At 41.4% G+C, this 27,218-nt stretch overlaps 5 protein-coding genes across 6 annotated transcripts in view; 4 read left to right on the forward strand and 1 right to left on the reverse strand.

Annotated features, from left to right (window-relative positions):
* LOC140363097 (membrane-associated guanylate kinase, WW and PDZ domain-containing protein 3-like) overlaps positions 1 to 3,427 on the forward strand; it is a 34,412-nt gene extending 30,985 nt beyond the window's left edge. For both annotated transcript variants that reach the window (XM_072449429.1, XM_072449430.1), the window contains one exon: positions 109 to 3,427. In XM_072449429.1, coding sequence (XP_072305530.1) covers positions 109 to 962 — 854 coding nt within the window. In that variant the 3' untranslated portion in view covers positions 963 to 3,427. The remainder of the gene's footprint in view (positions 1 to 108) is intronic.
* Positions 3,203 to 7,174, reverse strand: cdk20 (cyclin dependent kinase 20). The gene is made up of 8 exons (XM_072449431.1): positions 7,091 to 7,174; positions 6,823 to 6,936; positions 6,501 to 6,689; positions 5,939 to 6,060; positions 5,784 to 5,846; positions 5,582 to 5,705; positions 5,159 to 5,314; positions 3,203 to 4,676 (listed from the first exon to the last, which is right to left on the reverse strand). Exons 1-8 carry the CDS (start codon positions 7,163 to 7,165, stop codon positions 4,494 to 4,496), a joined length of 1,026 nt encoding a protein of 341 aa, XP_072305532.1. The 5' UTR covers positions 7,166 to 7,174; the 3' UTR covers positions 3,203 to 4,493.
* A 1,320-nt stretch (positions 7,175 to 8,494) lies between these two features.
* On the forward strand, positions 8,495 to 9,026 carry fhit (fragile histidine triad diadenosine triphosphatase). Its single transcript, XM_072448546.1, has one exon. It carries the CDS (start codon positions 8,545 to 8,547, stop codon positions 8,998 to 9,000), a length of 456 nt encoding a protein of 151 aa, XP_072304647.1. The 5' UTR covers positions 8,495 to 8,544; the 3' UTR covers positions 9,001 to 9,026.
* A 1,015-nt stretch (positions 9,027 to 10,041) lies between these two features.
* uxt (ubiquitously-expressed, prefoldin-like chaperone) lies at positions 10,042 to 12,682 on the forward strand. The gene is made up of 6 exons (XM_072448547.1): positions 10,042 to 10,322; positions 10,401 to 10,482; positions 10,771 to 10,838; positions 11,492 to 11,599; positions 11,666 to 11,729; positions 11,987 to 12,682. The coding sequence occupies exons 1-6, from the start codon at positions 10,240 to 10,242 to the stop codon at positions 12,047 to 12,049; spliced, it is 468 nt and encodes a 155-aa protein (XP_072304648.1). The 5' UTR covers positions 10,042 to 10,239; the 3' UTR covers positions 12,050 to 12,682.
* Positions 12,683 to 13,571: 889 nt separating this feature from the next.
* elk1 (ETS transcription factor ELK1) lies at positions 13,572 to 27,218 on the forward strand. The gene is made up of 10 exons (XM_072449419.1): positions 13,572 to 14,433; positions 17,138 to 17,352; positions 19,612 to 20,016; positions 20,254 to 20,385; positions 20,495 to 20,872; positions 21,431 to 21,584; positions 21,980 to 22,131; positions 22,227 to 22,310; positions 22,501 to 22,602; positions 23,971 to 27,218. Exons 1-10 carry the CDS (start codon positions 14,409 to 14,411, stop codon positions 24,067 to 24,069), a joined length of 1,746 nt encoding a protein of 581 aa, XP_072305520.1. The 5' UTR covers positions 13,572 to 14,408; the 3' UTR covers positions 24,070 to 27,218.

Below are 27,218 nucleotides of genomic sequence, written 5' to 3' on the forward strand. Positions count from 1 at the left end.
AGTCAAAACGACTAAAATCAAGACTAATTATATATACAATACTTAGTCCACCAAGTGCATGTGGTAATTTATGGAACTGCAGTGATGGTTGGTCTGTTTTTGATGCAGGCCCTGAGGAAGGAGCGCTCTCCCCCTCCACCCCCCCGCCACAAGAACCAGACTCCATCATGGCCGCCACCGGTACCACCACAGAACCAGGAGGAGGAAGGGAGTACGAGAAGAACGCAAAGAGGAACCGAGAAGAAACCAGATCAAGACCACGGCCCATTGTCCCAGACTTAGACCTGGACACGGTGGACCAGGAACCCCGCCACAAGAGCCAAAAACACAGGAATAGGAGCGGGAAGAGCCAAGAAGAGGAGGGGAGAGGTGGCCAGAGTTCACCCAGGAACAGAGCGCTGTCCTTGAACCAAAAGGGTGTGGAGAAGAGCCAGGAGGAGGAGACTAGGAGGACCCGGAGTGTATCCAGGAACACAGCACCATCCTGGGATAGAAATGCCACAGAGGAGGGTGCATGGAAGAACCCGGAGGAAGAGGCAAGCAGCAGCTGGAGTTTGCCCAGGAACCGAGCAACCTCCAGGGGTACATCTATAATGGAAGAGGGAGGGGTTCTGGAGGTCTCAGCGAAGAAGCGGCGAAGCAAGCGCAAAGAGGCGGAGCTTTTGAGAGACAATGTCAAAATGGTGGAGGATCGCGGGTCAAAGCGAACCTCTGAACCCTTTTCCTTCCTGATGCCGCGTGATGACCAGCCTCACTCCGACAGCGAATCCCTCGCCACCTTTTCTGAAGTCAGCCAATCTGCCGCCAGTATTGCATGGAGGGAGGAGGATTCTGATTGGAGGAGAGCGGATTCAAACTCGCCACCAGGTCGGTGGCTCAAGCCCAGCTCCCAAAAACTGACACGGGTCCTGATTGGCTCACGGCTGGATGAGAGTAGCCTGGTGGGTGGGCTCTCACTCTGAGCTTTTATAAAGACTACATAAAGGGCTCATGTATTTGTTTTTTACTCTTTGGCTTTGGCTGCACTGGACTGTTCCATAGCAGCTCACTTTAACACGTCGGAGGTCTGGACTCGGGCGTAAAGGTTTAAAGTGAAACGCAGTAACTTGTCTATTTGCAGTAATTGCCTAATATTTCTCACATTTCATACAGGCGGAGGCTCATACTTACATTGGAGGCTCATTCTTGCAATTGCAGTTTTTGTCCCAAACAGTTTATTGAACATGAACAGCTGATTAGTTGGTTATTGGTTTAAAATGTTCTAAGCAATAATTTGAAGAAGGAACTTGAGAAAATTAAAGGACTTGAAGCAATACAGACATTTTATACAGAGTTTTTGGATGCGTCTAAATAAGAATGTTAGTCTTGGAGTCTTTCATCTATGCATATCCATAGGTGGAAAAGCATCACTATTTTATTGATGGAATATGTTCTCAGTTAAACATTTTAACTTCAAGTCAATGCATTTAAGTTAGGCTAGATACACACAAAAAAGTATATTTGATTTAATTTAAAAAAAAGAAAAAAATGATGAAATGATTTTTACTGTCAATATAAGTAAAAAATATAAATATTTTTGCCGTGAACAAGAAGATATTTTTAAAAAATCATCCTATATTTCATTTCTTGAGCCCTCTCTTGGACCCAGAACCTCTGCTGTGACACCAAACCTGGCCTGCTCTGAGTCCAGACCATAAGAACTGTTGGTTTAAGTGAAATTATGCAAAACTTCGGTCTGTCTCTGCAGAAGCCTGTCTTTGACACTGAGCCAGAAACCCCCAGAAAATTATTTTTAACATTGAAGGTGAAATGTTCAATGAGGATTCTTTATTTTATTTTATTTTTTGGTAATAAAGTTTAATACCACATGCTGGCTTTCAACACATTTTGTATTCTTATTTCTTCATTTATTATTTATTTATTTGTATTTAAGTGGCCTTCTTCTTTCTTTTTAATCATTTTACATTGGTGTGTATTACATCAGATGCTCCTCCTGTCAAACCAGCTACAAACAGACCTATCTGTATGTAGATGTATATTTTCCCGTCAGCGTTCGGGCCTGAGGATGGCCTGATTTAAAATGTGTTCTTTGTTATTCTGGTTTTCTGTCCTCAGTGTCCGTCACAGGCTTTAATAGCACAGATCACACACTGGACGCAGCGACGTTTAACCTGTGCATGTGAAATGAATGGAATGATTTATTTTTATAAAAACTGTACTCGCCTGTTCATACTAATCTAGAGATAGACTCTGCCTGCTTCTGCCTGAGATATGCCCTTTGACCTTTTCTGAATTTGAGCCATAAAAACCCTCTTGTGTCCCAAGATGGCCGCCGCCGCTGCAGCCCTGGTGTCGCGCGCAGACCCAAGGTGGTCGCCGCTGATAAAAAGTGCCTCAATCTTCACACTGCAAAACAGGAACATCTCCATTGGGATTATTTGAATTTGGAATATCACTCTTGATTTGGATAATTTTGACAAGTTGCTTTATTTACTCCACTAAAACCAAGTGGAATTACATAAATCAGGATTAATATTCAGAATTCTGCTCATTTAAACCATGTGCGCAGATCTTCCCGTTTTGCTGTGCAGCCTTGTCCAGTCTGCTGCTGAGGCCACACTGCAGCTCAAAGCATAACTAAAAAAAAGAGGAAAATAAATGTAGTTTACTGTTGAGCTGGAGGAAATGAATGACTGATATTCGAATCATAATTTGATTTCTTTGCTCTAACCTGTTCTTCTTTCACACTCTTCCTTTGTCATCGCATCCCTCAGTTTCCTCTTTGGCCTTGCTCTGCGCCTCCAGTTTCCAGGCAGCTCTATTTAAAACCCTTTACTATTAAACCCGTATAAACCTGTAAACCACATATCCTCATCCAAACCATTTAAAATAACATATCTCACTTCATCTACAAAACATTTCACTTGAGCTGTGCCTCTGATGGACGTCTTACTTCACCTGTCCATCCTCACCACAGGTTCTGCTCCTGTTTTCTGCTCCTCTCTGCTCCTGTTTTCTGCCTCCGTCTGTTGCTTTCTGCTCCTCTCTGCTCCTCTCTGCTCCTATCTGCTCCTATCTGCTCCTATCTGATGCTTTCTGCTCCTCCAGGTCTACAGTAAACACCAGCTCTGAAACTGAAACCAGCCGATCAAACCCCTTCAAGAAATCCTCCAGATCTTTATTGATCTCAAATATTATAGCATAATAGATATGAATGATTTTATGAAAGTTCTATGTAAAGCTCCCTGTCAATGTTTTTTCTATCTTTACATTGTTAGAAGGGAAAATATAGATAATATTTATTACAGAGACAATTTAGAGATAAAAAAATGTTTAAGAGATTCCAGTAGCAGACGTGAACCAGCCTTACTCTGAGATTCAAACTTTGCCAAATTCAATAAAAACCTGTGATGTCAGATCTGCCAAATGTGTCCGAGTTTCAATGGGTTGGCAGCAGGACTTTCTATGGAAGAAATCATTTGAACCCTGACGCTACTGGGTGCCAGTTTTGTACATTGTGTACTTTAATATTATGAATAGTTTAAAATGTTAACATCAGACTACATTTGTACATATGAGAAGAAAATGGATCCATTATCTTATAGCACTACAAAGACACTAGAAAATACTTTTCTTTATGTTCTCTCCCTAACCCTTTCAATAAAAACTGTAACATTTATTCTTTCATTCACAGATTATTAGTGAATTACATTATTACATTCCAAAATGTTGATGCCCACATCCCTTCTTGTGCCCATGAAAATAAACATGAAAAGTGCAAACAAATTTATTTAGACAAAAACACTGCAGGTCCAGTTGTTTTCTCGTGATTGGATATATGTCTCTTTTTACATTCTTACCCTATAAATATTATTAATAGTGAAATGGATGAATGTTGACATAAAGCTAAGCCCTGGGGGAAATATTGTGGAGGTCTTCTGCTCACATAAGAAATATACACCTAAATGAAATAGATGGTAGATTGTAAATCAAAAACTGGCTAATCAATAAGGTAGAGAGAACATACAGTAACTAAAGGTCAATATGGTGCAAAGGTACTTGATAACACATGACATGGTCATTTTGAGTTGCAAAGTCCCCTTCCCTCATCCAACAGTGGCAGTCACAGCATTAATCAACCTGATGGCAGGGGTCAAAGGTGTTCAGTTGAGAGTAAACATTGTATTATTTGCCCTTTGATTAAAAAAAAGAAAAATCATGTTTTTATTTCAACAAAACCTATGCTGATGTATTTTAGATGATCTCACACTATTTTCAGCAGCATACTGTCCTGAAAAGAAATACATTCTTTACCAATTCTTTATAGAACTTTGTGGACATATTTGGGTCTGCTCTACTTTAATCACAGACTCACACAATTTTCAGTCTGTGTGTGGACAATGGCTCCACAAAGTAAGAATCCAACGGAAATTATAGGGAGGAATGTGTCCCACACTGTCAGGACTGCATGGGCAGCCGAGTCCAAAATGGTTTTAGGGGCAGGTCCACAGGTGCAGGAGATCGGGGTCCACCAGGCTGTTTTTCAAGGGCAGGTCCACAGACAGGTCAGGGGGAGGGGCCTGAAGCCTGTGGCGGGGGGGTCGTCGGTGGGGGATGGGAAGTTCGGAGTGATGCGAGGGCAGAGGAGGCGTGAACAGGTACGGGTGCAGTAGAGCCTGAAGGAGAGAAGATGTTTAGATAATGTTCTTTTTATTAAAACACTTTAAACTTCCAAAACAAAGCATAACATAAAAGAAAATGTGTAAAAGTGCTAACTAAAATGATTGCTAGCCAAGAGTTTTGTGACATAGAACACACATTGGCACAGCACTGTACAGAATCAAGAAGCTTCAGTGACTAAATACAATAACACTAAATACAATAACACGGAAGACTAGATTGAAAGAGAGAAAACTGGTCGTTTGCTTTTTCCCTTTTTGGAGAAGTTTGATTTGATGTATTATAGAATTTCTTGATAACACGTCACACAATACAATATTCCACAATGCCAATATTTTTTTGAATGTCATGCCATTGTACAATTCTTACGATTTACTGGCATCACACAAGAAAACACTGGCTTTATATGTTCTGTCTACCTCAGTTTAACAATAGTAAGTGTAACCTACTCCTGTTTCTGCGTGATAATCACTCGTACCTGTTTTGCAGAGCAGCGTTGTTTGGAAGGGTAAACCAGGAACTTGCAGAGAAGGTCCAGGGCCTGAGGAGAAGTGTCTGGGACGATCTCCTCCAGTGGGATAGGGGGGTTGTCCTTAAATGTGATCTTATTGTAATCAGGTAACTCCACCATCTCCTGCAGGACACACAGACATATGGGCCCATTCACAAAAAGAATAATTTAATTCCAGTAACTAGTATTTGAATTAGAACTTAGTAAATGTGTTGTAGCGAACCAATACAAACTCTCTGCTCCGGGCAACAAGAGCCTTTCTCGGTTTGGAAAATTTGGATTTCAATAGTTCCTGCTTTTGCTGTCAAGTCACTACTGTTATTCCTGACCATTCGGAGAGACCCTACTGTACCTTACTAACAGATTTGTTGGTGCTAAAGGCAGACTTACCGGCCATGTCTCTTCAGTGGGTGTCCCTAACACTCTCAGCACACAGCACAACTGTTCAATGTCATTCTCTCCGGGAAAAAGAGGAGAGGAGTTCAGCAGCTCCCCAAAAATACAGCCCACTGCCCTGTAACATGACAGACAGTGTTACTGTGGCAGAGTGGTTATCAGTATCAGAGCAGAGTACCCTAGCAAAGTTTCTCACCAGAGGTCCACTCCTTCATCATATTTTCTGGCGCCATAAAGAAGCTCAGGAGCTCGATACCATCTGAACAATAGTATAGTGGCTTAATTAATATCGTCATAATTTGGCGAATCTGAAAAAAACAAAAAACACACAGACACACACATGTTTTGTACCTGGTGGCCACCTGGTGGCTGTAAAGTCTCTCCCCTTGCTCACTCAGGAGTCTGGCCAAACCAAAGTCTGCGATCTTCAGGTGTCCAGAGGAACTGATGAGGAGGTTCGCTGGCTTCAGGTCCTGCACACACAAAGCAAAACAAGACTATAAATGGTAAAAGGTCACATTTATACAGCACTTTTCTATTTCCAATGGGAACTTAGAGCAATATACATCACACACCAGACATTGGAGGCGAGGCACGTTAAGGGTCTTCCCCAAGAAGTGTTCACACTGGCTCTACCAGTTTTGCTAAAGCCGCTGACCTTCGGCTCGGAGGAAAAACTCTCTAACTAAACTAAAGCCACTATAACACATGACTGTGGTGTCTGTATTGGAGTCACCCTAACAACTTGAAACATCCTCCAGCCAGGAGCACCTGGGAGGTCCTGGCTCATATGTGGTCCTTGCTCCTAACGAAAGATTGATCAACTGCAGATGACACAATAGCAGCAGTACTAGCAATAGCAGTATCACAGTCTTACTAGCAATTATAAAAAGTGATAAATGTGTATACAAACCCTGTGCATGATGTTGTTGTGGTGCAGAAAGGTCACACCTTTCAGTAACATCATCATGTAACCTTTGACTTGTGCTGGGGTCAGGGGTCTCTCTGAGTTTCTGATGACCTCTGAAAGGTCCGACAGCATATAATCAAACACCAGCACGAAGCCTGTCCCATGAGGAAACACTGCCTTCAGCTTCACGACCTGAAACAAGAATACAGATAAACACCCAATACAGACAAAGGTAAGGCACACTCACTCACACCAAATAATATGTCCTCCTTCACAACATCCATTCTCCAAGCAGCACCACCAAACCAGCATGAAGAAGACTCACATGCTGGTTGTCTTCTATCTCCTGCAGGGCCTTGATTTCTCTCAGAGCCTGGTTTGGGATCCCATCTTCCAGCCGCCGCAGAGCCACTTTTTTCAGTGCAACAGTCTCCCCAGTCTAAGCAACATATTCGTATTTTAATTTAACTCATCACACTATCAGCGATCTTTCAACCATCTGTACCGTAGGTAGCATACACAATGTAATTACACATCTTGGTCTGACATTCCCAATTATGACAAAATAAAAGGCTGTCCAACAAGCCAATTACCTCAATATGTTTGGCCTTGAATACGATGCCATGGGCGCCTTCTCCAATGCGGCCAAGGATGCTGTACTGCTCCATGTGGATGATGTGGATGATGTGGATGGTGTGTGGATGGTGTGGATGGTGTGGATGATGTGGATGGTGTGGATGTTGTGTGGATGTTGTGGATGGTGTGGATGATGTGGATGGTGTGGATGTTGTGTGGATGGTGTGTGGATGTTGTGTGGATGGTGTGTGGATGGTGTGTGGATGGTGTGTGGATGGTGTGGATGATGTGGATGGTGTGGATGTTGTGTGGATGGTGTGTGGATGTTGTGTGGATGGTGTGTGGATGGTGTGGATGATGTGGATGGTGTGGATGTTGTGTGGATGGTGTGTGGATGTTGTGTGGATGGTGTGTGGATGTTGTGTGGATGGTGTGTGGATGGTGTGTGGATGGTGTGGATGGTGTGGATGATGTGGATGGTGTGGATGTTGTGTGGATGGTGTGTGGATGGTGTGGATGGTGTGGATGGTGTGGATGGTGTGGATGATGTGGATGGTGTGGATGTTGTGTGGATGGTGTGTGGATGGTGTGGATGGTGTGGATGGTGTGGATGATGTGGATGGTGTGGATGTTGTGTGGATGGTGTGTGGATGGTGTGTGGATGGTGTGGATGGTGTGGACAGTGTGGATGATGTGGATGATGTGGATTCAGTCTATGTCAACACTTAAACTGTGCTTGATTTCCCGCAATCAAATCTGTAAACAACAGCGTATCTATTATTCGGAATCACACGAATAAAACCAGCTACGTTTCTGTTGTCGCTAGCTCACAGGGTACGTTTCCTTGGCAACCAAAATGCTAACACGAAAGCTAATGGCTAAAATAGCTGATAAATTCGGACAATAAGCGTTTGGGATTTACTCCCATCGTTCCATACTTTGTTATTAATAATCCGATAACAGTAAATTAACTACTTATTATATATCAGCTGACTTAGTGTCCAGAAAGTGTGAATGTGCTGACATTACGGTGCTAGAGGATCGGTTTGTTTTGGTTTTTGCAGCACTTCCTGTCGCTTCATCTACTGAGCAACGCATTTTTTACTGTTACCTTTTCATCTTTTAAACATTTATTCCCATCATTTCCCTACATCGACGTAAAATTCAAATTTTCTATTTGCTATGGCTGGAAAAATCCGATTCTGTTTGAGAAGGTAAAACATTTACTGTGAATGCTATTTCTCTCCCGGATGTATTTTGTCCACATTCAGCTTCCGTAGGGTAAGTGAAGTTGAATCTATCTTTTGTGGCGTTATGCGCGAGTTACTACTACGTATTTACGTATTACACGGTAGTAATAGGGACATCACTTGGCTACGTCTGGTCGTGCAGATATAACCAGACGTACTCTGCGGGTTCATGTTTTTAGTTGTGTTTTGTCTTCCAGTTCTGCACCAGGGCCACTACAATCATGTCCACTCTCCGCTTTGGTCAGCACCTCATTCGGAGCTCCGTGGTGTTTCTAAAGACCGAGCTCTCCTTTGCTCTGGTTAATCGCAAACCGGTGGTCCCCGGACACGTTCTGGTGTGTCCTCTGCGGGTAGTGGAGCGGTTTGGAGACCTCAAACCGGAGGAAGTGTCGGATCTGTTCTGCACCACGCAGAGAGTAGCGCGCCTGGTGGAGACTCACTTCGCCGCCACTTCACTGACCATCTGCGTCCAGGACGGAGCCGGGGCCGGACAAACCGTGAAACACGTACACGTACACGTCTTACCGCGGAGGACGGGAGACTTTCAGCGAAATGACAGTGTTTATGATGAACTTCAGAAGCACGACAATGAGGACGAGGACCCTGCGAAGTGGAGAAGCTCAGAGGAGATGGATCAAGAGGCAGCAGAGCTCAGGGACAGACTGGACGGACAGTGACCCAGCAAAGAACGATTCATTATTACCTGGAGGTTGGATGAATGAATGACAAACATGCATACATACGTATACATATATGCTAAAATGTATCATTGATATGTTGACTCTTGGCTTTTCCTCCTCGTGAAGTTGATTTTATGTTATTTTCCTAATTGAATATGTGGCACAATACCTCATGCTAAGACATTTAATTTATTATGCCCATGAAATCCTGTGTTGAATATTTGTTTTATAAATTTTTAATTTATACAAGAAGCGTCTCTTTTTTCTTTGGTGCAATGGCAAATGTTAAATGGTATCATTATGTGAGTCTTTCTTGTGCGCCTTCTGTTTGACTTGCTGATGATTTGTGCAAAATCTCCTGGTAAACGAGACTGCTGCCTCCACACAATAGACAAAATAAAGGCTATCATTTTAGTTTTTGTATATGTGCTCTATACGGAAATGCAATAGTGCCATAGTTAGTCTCATCACACACATATGTTCTTAGAAAAATATTTATGAATCAAGAGTTTACCAGAGCTTTGGTCCATTCAAGATGATGTCTGAGCAACACGGTTTAATGACATGAAATTTATACACACCCTACAATCTGCTAAACTAAGTGAGAACAAAGAGCAGCATTCATAATGTGCAGATAATGCAAGTAAATGGTACATACATGTTTACATTTGTACTTACGCTGTACCTAGAGCTGTTGGCAGTTATCTGGGAGCTTTATATTCCTAGGGGTCCTGTCCATAATATAATTCTGTTTTTTGACGATTGGCTAATCTCCATTCGCGCCCCCTTGTGGTTAAAGGAATACATGCGTGTTTAAAAAAGAATCGTTTGATGTAGGTTTTCTATGCATACATTACAAAATACACGTATTTTTGAGGCTCGGACTGAGTAAATGTGTCTGTGGATATTTAGAGACTCTTCGTGTACTTCACCTGTACATAGTGTCTGAGTGATTTATAACACTTTACATGTGCGATGTGGACTTTGTGACCTGCAAGTGTCGCTGTTCACATAACAGTTCTACTTGTATCGCTCTGATTACACGAAGAAGAGTCATTTCCGGTCCATCACGTTGTTTACACTGGTGCCATGGCCTCCCTAGCGTGTTGAAATAACTGTTATTTTACATTATAATGATACAACAGCAGCGGAGGCTAAACAAAACCTCGGGTCAACACTGTCGATGTTTCCTCTTTTTTATTTTTTTATTTATAAGTCTAAAGTAGAACCACTGTTATGGCTAATGCTACGACTAACATAGACCAGAAAGTGTTGCAGTACGAAAACTTCATAAACGAAGTACTCCGGAGGGATTTACAGTAAGGGACAGTAATGTGTGCACTAAAGACGGGGACAGAAGTCATACGTGTATATTAATTTGTAGTTGTGTTCTACAGGAAGGTTTTAAAGCAGCGGGATTCTGTTTATGAGAAGATCTCACAGTATCTGCAGCTCAAGAACACGCTTCAGAGTCTCCAGGTCTGTATGGACTTTGAAACAGAATAGTCACTATTCTGGTCAACAAAACTTGCTCAGTGTTATACCTTTGCCCCACAATTGGATCAAATACCATAGTCTCCGTGAAACAAATGTGTATGCAGTAACCTACGGTTCTTTAATTTGACTGCCTTCATATTGTTCTGGTGTTTGTTGTCAGCTAATTATTTTATTGTAGCAACTATTGGCATTCTTGATTATGAATTCCTACTTTATTAATTTGGCTGAAAAATGTAGTGACAGGATTTTTTTGGTGATATTATTTTCTAGGAGGAAGGATCGAAGCATCTCAAGACTGATGTGGATCTGGGCTGTAATTTCTACGTTGAGGCCCAAGTGTAAGATGCAACCTTCTCTGTACACAAACTGTTAATAAGAATATCATTTAAGATTAATTTGATTGATAATACAAAACAGATGTAATACAGTTTAGAACCCCTTATTGTTCAGCCATTACTGCAATCATAATACGCGTTTTCAAATCTTGTCTAGTACATTGGCATTTAGGGTTAAGGCATTTTTGGGATTTGACAATGACTTCCTCAAAGCTGAATTTCCCAAAAAGTTAATTTTTGAATTTTGAATTTTATGGTTATCGTTTTTATCCTCCTTCCAAGAATGAGGGAGAAATAAGGGGTTAAAATTTTCTTTGCTTGTGGCACTTAATTCATACTGTTAAATCAAGGAGACATTATGAATATACTTTTTAATAGGCTATTGCTTATTATGTTTTGTTATAACAACTTCATCTTCTAAAGCTGCTTCAAACCGGGAAATGGTTGAAATACGTTTTAGCTAATGCTTAGCTTTACGGAGGCTGAATGTCATTTACATATGATCAACTCCAGGATCTTCTGGTCCTTCACTGACCCTGGGCTGATTTAAGACAAAACCAGATATAAACAGGCCAAAATAAAGTCTATCAGTCCAAACCAGATGCTGCTTGTGACAGTTTGAGACCTGCACTCTAACCCTCTGTCCCTGTCAACAGCGAGGATGCGTCGAAGGTCTTTGTGGCAGTGGGATATGGGTTTTTTGTGGAAATGACCCACGATGAAGCGCTGAAGTTTATCGAGAAAAAGACTGCTCAGCTCACAAAGTACACACAATATTTATAAAGTAGACATTCATTGGAAACAATTCTAATTGTGCTGTTCTACCCCAGATTCACTGACCAGCTCACCAAGGACTCTGCCAAAATCAAAGCTCACATTCGTCTGGTTTTAGAGGTATGCAACATTAGACAACTACTTTAAGAGTAACCTAAAGAATAACCTAAGTACCGGTAAAAACAATTTTCCTCAAATTACTGACCCACATTTTCAAGCCATGTGACTGCTATTACATACGGTCGTTATGAATGTATGTTTGTATTAATGTGTTCAGAGACGACATAGGTCTCACTCTCACTACAAATGTGGAACAGCTCGTGACTGAAACTATTAATATCTGGGCTTTGGTGTTAAAACGTCTTCTATCTGTGCAGGGTCTGAGAGAGCTTCAGGGCTTCAGTGATTTGCCCGAGTCCCCGACCAGAGACCTCTTCTGAGATGCATAAATATCATAATGACACGCCTCTATTTAAAGGTCCCTGATGTAACTTTTCAGTGGGAGGGTCAGCCACCTGCTTGTTTGCATGGAGATTGCTTTGCCCGGACTGTTCCACCACTAAGCAAATGGGTACAAGCCTCCTACTGGATAATTGCTGCATGGTTGATTTGTCTTTCACCTTGTATATAAACCCAATTGATGCAGTGAATGGGTTTTAATTTCTGAAACAACCATCTGGAAATACAAATATTATGGTCATGGAAAAGATGCCAGTATAGGGACCTTTCTATAGAAGCGGTACGGAGCCGTGCTGTCTGTGGTTTTGGCAGGCTGTGTCTATATGGAAACAAGCACGTTATGCCTCAGGGGCAAGTATATTTTTCTTGCAATAAAAACAACATAAGTGTAATATACATGTTTAATGCCATACTGTTCCAAGCAAAGCAATATCATCTCCTTGAAGACGAGCAGGTGGTGGACCCTCCATCTCAAAAGTTCTGTTGAAAAAGCAGATAACTATGTGTAAATGCTCCTGCCATTGTTTCTACTAATGACAAATATGTGTCCCATTACTGCTCCCCTGTGACTGGAGTTTGTATGTTGTAAATATGTTTTGAGTAAGTGAAATAAAAATCCCCACTATTTTGTGATTTCTTTGCCCTAATGTATAGTGTTACTTCCAAATAATACAGTGCTATAGTTGTTAAGTATATGGTATCCATAATAAGTGAACTGGTTTTGTCATCTTACTCAAAAAGTTTCAGTGTTCAAGTAAAAGTAACACAAGAACTAATTACAGTCCTTTGCTATGCAACAGAAACTACACTTTGCGTCAAGGTGCAGTACTATCTTCACAATAAAAGCATGTGTTATATGTGCACAAGTATTGGTTTTATTCTTCACACAGAGACAGCTAAAAATTCAAGTTCTGATAGTTGGTCCCACAAATGTTATTAAAGTTCTAACATACAATGAGAAATGTTATGTTTAAATGCACGTATCAATTATTTACCAACCATCTTTAGTTATGTCTCTGAGCTCCACATCAGGGGATATTTTTGAGTAAAATCTAGCAATGATTTAGTTGCTTTTCTGCTTTAAAATAGTTTTGATGACCCTTTTTATCCGTTCATGTTATCTATGCATGGATAAAGCAGCAGGGTATTACGCAGGAATGCAAGTCACCGAGCACCACAGACACTGTATGTTCCTCAATCAATTAAAATTGTTGAATTATGTTGGATAATGGTAAATTAATAAAATTGTATCTACAGAACTCCCTTTTCCTCATCCACAGAAACAAGCTGTATGTCTTCACATAGTACTACAGAAGTGAAGCGTCTGACCCATGAATACAACGGCAGTAGTGGCGATGGCTCTCGCACATTTTTTGGTTACTCAAAATATTTCGTAGATTCTCATTTTAAAAAATATACAAGTACACGATTAGACTATATTGGGTTCGTGCACTTTCATGCATTTGTTTTAGAGTTTGTTTTGAAGACGTCGCACGGAAGTAGTTGTCCTCACTGAATCTGACGTGACAGTGGGAAAAAGTAGTGAGGGGGCGTTCGTACAAACAAACAAACAGGAAGAAACTGACGAAATAAGACCCCACGACCTTCTTTGTACTAAACATTGATATTCACAAGACATTTTTACCTGCCCTGGATGACTTTGGGTGGTTGTTTTTCTAGCCCGCTTTCAGCGCATTTTGACGCAGAAGAAGCAGGCGGGGGGCTAGGCTAACAGATTAGCATAACACGACAAGCATGGCGACAAAGCCAGCACAAAACACATGATTTAAGGGGCTTTCCCACAATTAACCTAGCGTCTATTTGTGGATTCAGTCGCAACGTACAATCGCTACAAAGCGCACTAAATGCACATTTATACTGTAAAACTGGAGGCTGAAGTTCCTGCTGCAACAGCGACTGTCATCTCAAGTAGCGTCTGTCACCAGCCAAGATGCAACGCCTAAAGATTTTTTTGTGTGTTGCGAACAGACAATAACATGGACTAAAACGACACTGAAGACGGAGTCATATCGCGTATGTTTGATCGACTTCTTTTAACGGGGCTAATTTGAGTCTAAAAGCCTCTTGATGTAGTTTGATGTGACTTTTAGAGAAGCATTAACATGGAGCCATCGGAGGACGCCTTACATAACGCCCTCACCTTGGCAGAGGATCGGCTCAGCGCGGCCTCAGCGGCGGCAGCTCCCCTTTGACGGCTTCAACCCCCCGAAACAAAACACCCCGAAGCAGGGAAACGACAGCAGAGCACCCGCCAGCCAGGGGATGGAGCGGGACATGTAAGAGAACCACGGACGAAGAGGGAATGACGAGGGGCTGAAGATGGAGTCAAACCCACTGCTAAACTGTAAGGATGCGCCGTGTGTGTTTTGAGTGCAACAGGTGTGTCCGTGTGATGGCGCACACGGGGAGCACACGTTGCAGGGATGTACACTACATTTAGGGTATTTGGTGACGAAGCAATACAGCGTCAGCGACCCTCTGCTATCAGTGTGTGTTCAACAGATGCGGAGTTGCCTCGCTGCAGCTCTGAGGAACATGCTTTAATGTAAATGGTCGGGTTACACTGGTGACTGATGGTCCCGCCGCTGATCTGAGACCAATGAGACGGTTGCCATGGAGATGCTGATGCTTTCAGGCTGGAATGAGACCAGAGTGAATTGTCAAAGTGTGACAGCTTAAAAATGCTCCAGTCTGTAAGACTTTTGGCGCCAGAAGTGAGCACTCATGCATCACATCACAAGACCATGTTGTAGTGCTGGATTCTCAGTGAGGTGTTTGTTTTTTCTCCCTGTGTGGGGGGGGGGTTCAGATGGAGGGAAAGTTTGTTGTTTGTTTTAGGTGCTAGTATGTGCTTATGTTATGTCAAAGAGGTGTTGTTTAATCATTTTCATCAGCGACAACATCCGTTATTCTGCCATATTTCAGTAGTACAAAAGCTGAAGATTAACAATACAATATTAGGACTGCAACAATTAATCAAACAAAGTCGACTATAAATAATAATTGTACTCATATTTTGATTAAGGCCTTTTATAACAAATACTATGTCATTTTTAAATCAAAATGTAAAATAATAAACATTTACTGATATTCAACAATAATACAGTTTATTCAGAAACATTCTCTATCCAGAAGCTTTCACATATTTTTTCATTCATTCATTTTCTACTGTTTGACTAGTTGACTTCTAAAATAATCATTAGTGACATTTTCATTGCCTCCACCTCACTGTAAAACTATAGCCTTACAGGATGTTGTGGTATTATCTGAAAAACGGCATCATCCAGGACAATAAGTGACTTGGTTACATTTTAAATTCTGAAATTATTTGCCTTGTCCTCCAATTAATGAAGTTCGGACTGGAAGAGCATCTCACGAAAGGTCTGAGATACTGCAGTGTGTTGGTGGTCTTCGGTGGCAGTGATGAGAGGTTGTCATGGCGATGGTTGCCATGCAGCCGGAGGTCATGGGATACTTTTGAGGCTCCGATTGTGTAATGTTACACACCACTTGTAATGATAATGAGACACACCTCATGTTTCCCTCTTACCAGTAGTTGTCAACCTTTGGACCCCTGGTGCTAAGCAGCCTTCATGTGGCACTTCATGTGGTACTTAAGCTGAATAAGTGCTGAGTTTTATATTAACATAAATTCACATTTATTCTTGATTCAGCGTGGCTGTGTTTCAGGTTCAAATTTGGAATGCAGGAAATTAAGTCCTAGAATGGACCTAGGGTGCATATTCACAAAAAGATTAGCTACATGATTTTTTACATTGTTTGTATGTTATGAAAAGACAACTTGGCATGAAAATGTGTGGTCCAGTCAACAAACTCTGAACCTTGCCTGTGAGGGCTTTCCTAGCTGTGACAGAACTTGAGGTCGATCTGTGCTTAAAAGAAGTGAGTGAGTTTGCATACAGACACTTGTAATCAGAATTCCACAAACAGGTTTGTTAATGAGACTCATTTTTCAAACCTGTTTTAGTCTTGATTAAACCCTGTAGATCACAGGCTTTGTCACAATTATATATGTACCAACAATTTCAACCAAATATATTTCACAATGAGAGAAACATAAAATCATTACATGCAACAACAACAAAAATCTGAAAGAATATCAAAACATTATACCTTAAACAACTGAACATTAATTTAGCTTGAACGAGTAACTCAGGAAAACATGAATAAAAAGTCAATCAATTCAAAAGTCATCCGCTGGACACTGTTTCTAGACTAGAGCTGCACAATATATCACTAAAGAATTTATATTGCAAAATATGCTGATGTAATAAGCAATATAGCAATATAATAAAATGCATCGCAAAAAAAGTTATTTACATTTAGGTCTGTTTTTGGACAATAGATTGAACAAAATAGACTTCTAAAACCGCCACGTTTACAATTTTCTGGTTCTTATGTTTTTATTGAGACCTGAATAATCACAATTAACCTAATAACATTGCCCTCCCTGGACTGGTTAGATTTAGAGAATAGGTTGCTGCACACTCATGGAAGGTTGTATCTCAGACCTCCAGACCGTTCCTATTCAAAGAAGAGTTTTCTTTTTTAAATGGCCTCCTTCACTTCTCATTCTAACCATCCCATTTTAAATGAAGGTGGACTGATGATTGTAATCCAGAGTTCTAGTTCTAGTTTTAGTTTTGCCAAAGTAATTCTCATTACAGTCTTCATCACTGCAATGAATTCAATACACTACATTACAATGTCAATAAATCTCCAGACACTTAAGGGACCTTGCTTCTGTTTTCCTTTTTGTCCTGTTTTTGAGCTCTTTTATGACAGAAGGGAATCATATTAGATGGGTTTTTAATCCCCAAAAACAATTCATTCTTACTGTAAGCAGAGTTGCTTCTCCATAGATCCGACCTGTAATTTGGCCTGAAGGAATCACTTGCTTGTGTCCAAGGTTATAGATTATGGTTGTTTATTACCATACTGTGTACAGGTGGCATCTTCAATTTTGTTGCCTTTTTACCTCTATTTAACAGTTTTCTCTTCTTCTTTTTCTTCTTCTTCTGCTGCAGCAATGGACCCATCAATCACCCTGTGGCAGTTCTTGCTCCACCTGCTGGAAGACCAGAGCCAGCGCCACCTGATTTCATGGACAGGCTGTGGCTCTGATAGAGAGTTCAAACTGCTGGACGCTGAGGAGGTGGCTCGACTGTGGGGCCTCCGGAAGAACAAGCATAATATGAACTATGACAAGCTGAGCAGGGCACTGCGCTATTACTATGATAAGGTACTACTACTACTACTACCGCTACTACTACTTATACTACTAATGCTGCTGCTGCTGCTGCTGCTGCTGCTGCTGCTTGATGCTGCTGAAGCACCCATCCGCCACCCCATTTACCACGCACAATGTAATAAATTAACCTGAATGCACCTAATTATTAAAAGCATATCGTGCAAAGTCAAAGACTATCAAAACTATTTGGAATGTCAAATTATTTTCTGTTTTAAACCAGACTTTGCCAATCCACCTCTTATTCATGGAATTACAAGCACAAACAGCTGATGAACTGATCTAGATTGAATAGTAGTGCATTTCTCTCAACATTTCTGTTGAATTCTTTAAAAAACATAAAACATAAGTCAGTTGTCCTGACTAAAGTTTCAGACTTTAGTTTTTCTGTCCACAGTCCAGTGCCCAGTGCATCTTGCAGAGGTGCTGGAGAACAGTGGGCAGGGGCAGAGGCTCCTCTGAGAACAATTGACACAGGATTTGGACACAAGCTTTAACCCCAACTGTATCACAGGTGTTCTAATACAGGGGTCCCCAACCTTTTTTGCACCACGGACCGGAATAATGTAGGTTTTATTTTCGTGGACCGGTGTGCCAGTTTATGTCGCGGTCAGGTTAACTTGCACGGAAGTGGGCGGGGCTTAGGCTTCCATTCGATTCAGCTCCGAACGTGAAATGTTCTCAAAAGACCCGTTTGTACATTATTAAGTGTACCACACCAAAAGATCCGAATTGGAGTAACATAACGTACAGTTACACGTGTCCTCACTGTTCTTCTGACTGGTGGAAGCTCATCAAATAAATCTGGCAAAAATAAGTGCATACAAATTTCAACTCACCACACGCTGAATCAGTGGGGGCCCTGCGTGTTTTTCTGTGCATGAGATGGTCCCATCTAGGAGTGATGGGAGACAATGACCCCCGCAGTGTGTTTCTAGTTTTGTCTTGTTGCCGTAACTGCAGAAAAGCCTCTTCACACAGAGGATGTTGGAAATGGTAGTAAGGTTTTTAGTGCTCTTGTGGCGATGTCAGGGTATTCTGTCTCCAACAGCTGATCCTCTTGTTGCACATGCTCGATTCGCCCGGTTTAATGGGTCGTGGATCCATTGACACGCAGTTCGCGGATCTTTTGCGCACGGGAAGTAGCGCTCAAACTCTTGTAAAAGTAAAAACAGGTGATCACGTAGCAGTTGCAGAATGCTGGCCCAGGTGACGTGTCCAAAATCCTCGCTGGCTCCTCGTCTGCTCCTCACTTAGCCTTTTCCTCTTTGCAAAAATGCTCTCCAAAGACTTTTCTTTTTTACTCATTTTCGCTGGCTTGTGGGTCTACTTTTGGGCAGCGCGTTTGATGCGAGGCATCCGCGATGACGTATCGCGTATAATGCACGTATCAGTTATGTTATCACGCAGGACAAGAGCAGAGATATGATATACTTCCATTATATTTAATGGATTTCATTGGTAATTTCCTATAAGGCTAACCACAGACAAGCTTATTAGCGTGTCATGAGGGACAGGCGAAAGTTACGTCGGAGAAGATGCTGTCACTGATAGATTATTTCCAGTTTTTGTGCGGCCCGGTAGCAAACGCGTTGCGGACCGGTACCGGTCCCCGGCCCGGTGGTTGGGGACCCCTGTTCTAATATATGAGATTACAGGAAATTACATCCATCCAGGGGAGCTGTGACAACAGTTGTTGCCTACAATTGTGGAGTGAATAAGTAATACACTGCTTTGGGTGTCATGAAAGGGACTCTATACTATATTAATGAATTCATTAATTTTGATCAAAGAAATTCCTGGGTGAAGATTCCCAGACCTACTTTTAAAAAAAACTAGGATTATGATTATATTCAGGGATCCTTATTTAATGGACTAGTGCCAACTAAAGTCTTTTCAAAAGTTTACAACATAAGACAAAATTCAGTAACACATTCACTGTCAGGGGGCTCCATCAGAATTTTTGTCCAGGGTGTAAAAAGAGTTAGGCACTAAATTTCAGCCAAAAATAGTCTTAAATAAACACATTTACTCAATTAAAGGTGTTTTTATAGTACTACATTTTTTTTGCTGTAAATGGGGTTTGTTTGTCACAAACTTGTCTAAAAACCGATCTCCATGGAGAATGTTCTAAAGTTTGGTGTTAACTTTCCATCACTAATGCAGGTGGCGAGCCGCTACCAGGAATCTTACACTGTGCGGCTTTAATCTAAACCAAACAATAATCTATTTCCAATGTGTTTTTTCCCTTAGAACATTATAAAGAAGGTGAGTGGGCAGAAGTTCGTATACAAGTTTGTGAGCCAGATTGACCCATCAGCCATAGACCTGTCTCGGTCCAATATGGAGGAGAATCGCGACAATGCTGACTCCAACGGCCAATCAAAAGGTCTAGTGAGTGGGACGATAACCTGCCAATCTAAGGGCTTACTGCAGCGATCCTCTGTTCCTCCCTTTTCCCAAAAGAGCTCCTCTCGGAACGACTACATGAAGTCCGGCCTGTACTCCACCTTCACCATCCAGTCACTACAGACTACGCCCACACAGCTCTTCAACCAGCCAATCAAAACAGACTCCCCCAACCAGCTGCCAATCAAAACAGAACTACAACAGCCGCCCCTTGAACCTGTCACTCAAGTTGAAAGAATGCCAAGAGAGGTAAGGAATCTACAGCAAAAAACAAATTAAGAATTATTATTGTTCAAGCCCAGTTCAATGGTTGGTCAATTTGCTGCTTCCTGACTTCCCGTTAGTGTAGTTGTTAGGTCTCTCAAATTTCACTCGCTTAATAGAACCTATGAGCCCAAAATGTTTTTAAAAAATGACAATGTAGCTGACCACCCCTTCAGCGCTGGCCTTTCCCTGGACACATGCTTAATGTAATGCTTTCCTCAGGTCTGTGTAGTGCCAGAGTCCCGGCCGGTGCCTGTAGGTGGCGCTATGGACACTGGTTTACAGGTGATTGTCACTCAGCCGTCTCCATGTCCCACACCTGCCCTCAGCCCCCACAGCAATGGACTCTCACAGGTCAGTGATTTAACCAGGACTAGATCGAAACAACACTAAAATAAAGTTAAAAGGACAGAAGTGACTCTAAAGCAGAACTAGACTGGTCTAACTCTGTCTCTCCTCTCAGCCTCCAGCCCTGGAGCCCCCTCAGATTTTCCTGACCAGTGTGGGGGACGCCTTGACCCCTTTACTGTCCTTGGGGTCATCATCTGTGGGCCCTAGTTCCGTTCCTCACCCGCCAGAGGACTACAGCTCTGCTGCCCCTTCCCAGCCGCTCTTCCTGATCATCAACCCCCCTCCACAGAACCAAGGAACACCCCCTCAGAACCAGGCTCCAGTCCCTCTGATCCACCACCCCCACAGCCCTGCCCAGGGACAGGCAAATGTCCTCGGGCAGACTCCAGGACTCCCTACTCTGCAGCCCTCCATCGCGGTCAAGGACGAGGGGAGCCCAGCAGAGGGGCTTCTGGAGATGGTGGCTCTGGAGGAGAAACATGTGGAACAGGTGAGGGCAGGCTTTTAGATAGGATTTGAAAACACCCCATCCCAATAATTTTGTCCGGGGGCTTAAAAAATGGAAAGCCAATATGTGTATCACAACCTTTTTTCCGACGCTTTTACAAAATAAAGCAGAGCTTTTAACGCGGAGGCGACCGCACGGCGATCTAGAGCGGCGCCCGCACGCGTATCGCGCCGTATTTTACATGGTATTTGGCCGTGGAGGTTCGGCAAACGTGGAGCTTCGGCATTTTCCGAACCACGGCTCGGCAGCCAATCAGAGTCAAGCACACAAACTTTGTCGCCCAATCAGCGCACAGCATGCAAATTTTCACTTGTAAACAGTAAACTGTCATAGCGCGGACTATGGCGGACTATCGTCAAACGCTTCCCGGCCCGATTTAATGATGATATTCCCTTTTCTAAAATGTATTAATAAAAATGACCTGAAATGAAATGAAATGAAATACGGGAAGAAGGCCCTCTATCTAAAAGCATGGGTGAGGGTGAGGTGTTTAATGACACTCAACTTTAGCTTCCTTGTCTGAATACAAAGTGTTTCCAGATCCCTCTGCTGATCTGCGATTCGGCAGAACCAGAGCCCCCATTAACCATTGTGGAGACTCCACCCACTTCCTGTTTGGACCCTGGGGTCAATGGTCAGCGGGCAGAAGGGTCAGGACCAGGGGAGACCACACCCAAGAACACAGGCACTACAGGTGAGCCATGTGTTCCCTTCACACCCTCCTCAAACTTGTGTTTACATGTTCCTGAGTTTCAACTTGTCAGTGCTTTCTAAAGTCTAGAACTGATAATGGTAATTGAATGATAATGTGTTTAACAAACAGTGTCTATGGGTATGGTTTATGGGTTTGGGCTCACTCATCACAAGCTCTCAAGCGAAATATAAAAACCATAAAGAAATGTGCCTGTTTCAGGGTTAATTATTGAAATCGATTGGATTTTATATCAGTTCTATTAGTAATATCAATATCAGTTAAGCGCAGAATTCAAAAACATAGAAACAACCAAATTGTCTTTGGTGGCAATAAAAAAAAAACTAAAATTATTTTAAAACGTAGTGATATTGAAACGAAAGCCCTTTTCTCTACAGAGTCAACTGTTTCTGCACCATCCTCCTCCTCGTCCTCTTCTACTGTCCCAGTGTCGACTGCGTCGGAGAGCGCCCCCTCCAGACCAAAGAAGCCCAGAGGACTTGAGCTGCCCTCTGCCCCCATACTGCCACCGGGACTGTCTTTGGACAAGGTCTGCATCACAAAACTATAGCTCTTGTTTGGCCCTGCTCTAGTAGTGGATTAGCCCTGTTTTCGACCTGGTGGTGAGTTTCTTCTCTGTCTCAGGTGAATGCAGCAGTGAACAGTTTACTGGCTCCAGGATCAGCCACCAACACTCTGACGCCGACTGTCATCACCTCACATTCACTGGTAACACTACACTCAAGGAGCAGGAAAGAATCCTTTGAACAAAACACAATTGTATACAATTTGTGACAACATGATTAATGATAACTTTCTCAAATGTATGTAACGTAGACGAGTGTGTCACAGCCTCTCCTTGTTTTCCTTTTAGAACAACAGCGAGACAAGCATGATTTTCATATTTTTTTCCCTCCAGACCCCTGTGCTGCTGACCCCAAGCCCACTGCCTTCTACCATCCACTTCTGGAGCACACTCAGCCCCATTGCCCCTCGCTCTCCTGCTAAACTCTCCTTCCAGGTAACACTCTATGTTCCCTCTACACTTCAAACTAATTTTATGTGTGCATTCATCAAGTTGTGCTTGTTACTGTTAGCTTGGGCTGAATGTTAGCGAGATAAGAAGACATTATTATGGCAGTGAATTTGAGCTACTCAAAATTCAGAAACATTTTTGGTTTACGTTTTTGGTTATGTGTTAAGGAATTTATGTAGTGTTTTCCCTTATTCAAAAGACCATGACCTGGTTAAGATGAAATATTTTCTGTTATTCACCACCCTCTTTATTATGATGGACAGGTTAAGGTTGTGTTTCTGTGGTGATCTGAGGGAGACTCTATGTTTCTCTGTAAACTTGGAACAGAGACAGATCTCAGTGGTTCTGGCTCTGCTCTTTGTTCCCCCATCTGTTCCTCCACCCACTGCCTCCACTTACAACCTGCTCACAAATCTTTTTATTTAGCTCTCTGCAACCTCCCCTTATATCTGTGATGGTGTGCTCACACACTCCACAATGAATCATCTGTTCCATCTAATGCCATCATCTGCATCTTCTTTCCCTCCATCTTCATGTCCTCTTTTACCTTCTTTAGGAAAACCTTATTGTTCACTATAATAATATGAACACTTCATCTACAATACAGTGGTCTTATGATTAGACAAGTGGTTCCCAAACATTGTCTCCACACAACATGCACGTACTCGGGAGTGTTTTGTTCAAATAAAAACACAATTTGGAAATCTTTATCATAATAAACCCTGTTGGAGATCAATAGTTCCACATTACCGTATTTTCCGGACTATAAGTCGCACCAGCCAAAAAAAGCATAATAGAGAAGAAAAAAACATATATAAGTTGCACTGGAGTATGAAATGCGGTTACAATTCTAAAAATAACAAATAATATCGTATAAGTCGCACCCTCGGCCAAAACTATGAAAAAAGCTGCGACTTATAGTCCGGAAAATACGGTACTACACATTACTCTATTTCCTCAAAAGAGAAACTTGATCTTATATACTTCATGGGGATTACTTTGCTTGTTATATTGTATAAATCCATGAATCAACTCTATCATAGAAATAACGCAACATAAAATTCTATAAGCCTGCTTATATATGTATACCGTATTTTCCGGACTGTAAGTCACACTGGAGTATAAGTATATAAGCACCCTGGCCAAAACTATGAATAAAGGTGCAACTTATAGTCCGGAAAATAATGTATATATTATGTGTTGTTTATGTAGTTAAAGTTCTCTTTCCGAGCATATTAGGTAATATACTGGTAATAAATAATATAATCATTTATTTATACACATTCTGAATTCAACTCATGTAGATATTCATTTTGTGCCATGTATTGATTTGTTCTGTGTAATATGTTTTAGTTCCCGACCAATGGCAGTAACCAGATCCACATTCCTGCTCTCAGTGTCGATGGTCTGTCCACTCCAGTGGTGCTTTCCCCTGGCCCCCAGAAACCCTGAATCTGTGCCCACAGTCGAGGTTTCTCTCTGGGCATGAATCGTCGTTGTGGGCCCCTTTTGTCTGGTTGTGATTCTCTGCCCACAAACAGACTGTTCCCTGGGCCTGGGGTCACCAGTACTCTTCCCCCGTTTCTTTGGAGCTTCAAGAACCTTACTCTAAGTAAGTCTGTGCCCAAACACAGAGCTCCTCTCTGGGCACAACTGATCGGGAACATCTCCATGGACTCCATACATTCAGACTACTTGCTTTTGTTTCTAGTGACAGATTTTGACATTTGCACCTTGGTATTTAAACCTGGATTACAACAACTCTTGGAGAATTCCTTGCAAACTGGATGAAGTGGCATTTTTACTGGAAATCTGAGTCAAAATCAGATTGTTTTCTAACAGAAAACCTTTTAATATAAAGGTTAAAATCTGGAGTATTGAGACTTCTTTCTCACAGGATTGTTTTTAAAAAACATTTTGCCTACAATTTTGGATTTGACATCCGACTGTTTACAATGTTTTTTCTCAAGTATGCATAGAGAGATTTAGAAGAAAATGAAACTTTTTGAGCCATTTTGAAAAAGTTGGCTTGGTCTTGATTGGCCGCTTTTCTGACTATGCCTCTGTCCTGCATGGTTATTAAGACTTTTCTGAATGGGCATATCATGGAGCCACGTTTAAACTGTTTCCATTCATTAGCATTCTTTTGACAACATTCCTCTTTTGTACCCGTTTGTACATTGGTTTTACAGTGAATGGTGATTGGTTCATTTAGTCGAAATTTGTCAAATCAAATCGTTTTTCATCATGTCTTTCTGCACAGAAGTGCTATTGTGCAGAGATGTTTCTGTTCATTTTTCTAATTTTTCAATATAGTTTTAGAGAAACATTGAACACAGTTTCCATTGCAAACTAAAGTTTGCAGGTCTCTATTTAATTTCTATTTAACGAAGCCTGGACACCCAGCTCCTCCCACTTAAAGCTCTTAAATGAATGAATTGATGCATAATGCGTCTTTGAGTGTCTAAAAAGCACTAATTCAATCAAATGCATTATTATTAAAGCAGTAAAGTCTGAAAATAGGTAGCTATAAAACAAGACCAAATTATTTTCAATTGAAGGAGAAGTTGGGATGACCAAACTGGAGTGTTTAATTTGGTGGTCATTCCCGGCCTTGCTCCGTCTGTGTTCACACACTGTGTTTTGTGCCGTCGTCCTGCTGCAAACCTGTCTCTTCTTGATTCTTGAGCTCTGACTGTTGAACCTGTCGCTGATGCTGCTCTCTTCTGCTTTTTATTTTATGTTGTTTTTCGCCCTCTCCACACAGATTCTGTAGACCCGGTTCAGACCCGTTTAAATCATAGCCTGGCTTTGTGCATCAGTGCATTACTGCTATGAACGTAGTGGATTTAGTCTTTTCTGGTTTAGGGGGATACAAACATGTGGAGAGGGCCTCAAGTTAGAGGAGTCGAGTGAAATGTTCAAAGAAATCTCAACTCACTCTTTCAGTTCCAAGGTTACTGCTTATATTTCTGCATATTTGTTGCAGTTTGTCTTTGGAGTGCTACCTAAATTTTGGGAGTATATTTCAGCAGCTTTTTTGTACCTGCCATGTGATTACAATAATTGGATTCCTTTAAGTGAACTTGGCTCCCCATTCACATCTTTCAAATGATATCTTCTTTTTAGTAAACGTGAGCCAAAATGGGAAATATACGGACATCCCTTTACATTGACAGCTGATACGAACAAATATGCAAAAATGTAAGCGTTTGTTTTCTTAGACTCAGCTTCGACTCGCACTGAGATTTGCGCTGCCCCCTAGTGTTGTACTGTTGTTAACGCGCTAAAGCCATCGTGGTGGACTGTTCCTTTTCAGCATGAGTTCTATTTTTATACACTCTTCTTTATAGAAAAATAATAATATTTAACTTGTTATGGAGGGTAAACGTGGACGAGCAATGTATGTCCCTGATGTTTGACGTAGGGTTTAGTACTAGTTTAGTCTGTAATATTTATGACTTATATTTTTATACACGCGTCTTTACAGATGAATGCATATATTATGAACCGTTTTAGAGACGCCTTACAGTGCTGGAAGTGACATTGGTGAAATATTCCGAGCATAAGCAGGTTCAAGCCATTTTGGGTGGAGGTTTTCTCACCAGCAGAACAAAGAGAATGTTTTTTTCTAACAAATGAGATTGTTGTGCATTCTGGTTAAAATATGTGAAGTTTTACTATTTAAAAAAAGAGCTTTTGATGGGTTGCTTCAAAAAAAAAAAAAAGAAAAGAAAGGGCATGTACGCACTGTACTGAAAGACTTGGTTTAGGCTTGATTTTTCTGGGAAGGACCTGTTACTGCCCGGGTTTAGTTTTGGGTTTATTTGGTGCTGGTTTTAGTCCTGGTGTACATACGGTTTAGCCCTGGGTGGGTTTGAAGCAGCCTTTTGTCTCTTGTTGAATGTTGCGTTAAAAATGCTTAATGTTTTTTAATAAGTCTAATATTGTTCACATGTTTTTGAGAAAAACATCTTAGTCCAGAATCTTGGGTCAGAATAAAAAAAAAAATTCAAACAATCTTTCTTTTTGTAGGCCACAACAGAAAATGTGATTTAAATGAATGATTTCTCTATAAATTAATTCAAGCAGTTTTACCAGTTAATAATCTTACAGTGAAAGTAAAAAGTTAATACTACTTAAGATAATTTTAAGTATTCTTATTAAATTGTAATCAGATTTTATCCATATTTAGACAGATCTACTTTGATTTTCTGATCTTACATTTTGCTCCTTTTACTTTACTGCGACATTGTTCTGCTGCTTATCTATTGTAAATGGCCTTTCCCATGATCCTTTACTCTGGACTAACCTTTATCTTGATTTGTAAACTCTTGTGTGTAAATATCCAAATCTTACTCTATAGCATGAGTTTATCTGTCCTGTCCTCTCAACCAATCAGAGAGGAGCTTGTCTGCCCGGCCTTGTCCTTGCTCAACTTTCATTGGCTGGTTTATTGTAAAAGGACGGGGCCTGCCTTTATTTTGTGGCAGCAAAATTGGGTTTACTGGAAAGAGAAGTTATTTTTATGAACTGATTGTATTTGATGGTTTAAAATGGTTGTTTTCTACAAAAATATTAAACTATTTTGTTCTCTAAAA

Source organism: Eucyclogobius newberryi, unplaced genomic scaffold (genome assembly GCF_026437365.1).
Source record: "Eucyclogobius newberryi isolate DKJ021-1_F unplaced genomic scaffold, fEucNew1.0.hap1 SCAF_17, whole genome shotgun sequence".
NCBI lineage: Eukaryota > Metazoa > Chordata > Actinopteri > Gobiiformes > Gobiidae > Eucyclogobius > Eucyclogobius newberryi.

Coding starts and splice junctions, on each gene's coding strand:
- cdk20 (XM_072449431.1), bottom strand. CDS start 7,165: ATGGAGCAGTACAGCATCCTTGGCCGCATTGGAGAAGGCGCCCATGGC. Junction 5,706..5,783: donor GATGAAGGAGTGGACCTCTG/GTGAGAAACTTT, acceptor GTCATGTTACAG/GGCAGTGGGCTGTATTTTTG. Junction 4,677..5,158: donor AACGCTGCTCTGCAAAACAG/GTACGAGTGATT, acceptor TCTCTCCTTCAG/GCTCTACTGCACCCGTACCT.
- fhit (XM_072448546.1), top strand. CDS start 8,545: ATGTCCACTCTCCGCTTTGGTCAGCACCTCATTCGGAGCTCCGTGGTG.
- uxt (XM_072448547.1), top strand. CDS start 10,240: ATGGCTAATGCTACGACTAACATAGACCAGAAAGTGTTGCAGTACGAA. Junction 10,483..10,770: donor ACACGCTTCAGAGTCTCCAG/GTCTGTATGGAC, acceptor ATTATTTTCTAG/GAGGAAGGATCGAAGCATCT. Junction 10,839..11,491: donor TTCTACGTTGAGGCCCAAGT/GTAAGATGCAAC, acceptor CCCTGTCAACAG/CGAGGATGCGTCGAAGGTCT.
- elk1 (XM_072449419.1), top strand. CDS start 14,409: ATGGAGTCAAACCCACTGCTAAACT. Junction 20,386..20,494: donor ACAGCAATGGACTCTCACAG/GTCAGTGATTTA, acceptor CTCTCCTCTCAG/CCTCCAGCCCTGGAGCCCCC. Junction 21,585..21,979: donor CAAGAACACAGGCACTACAG/GTGAGCCATGTG, acceptor TTTTCTCTACAG/AGTCAACTGTTTCTGCACCA.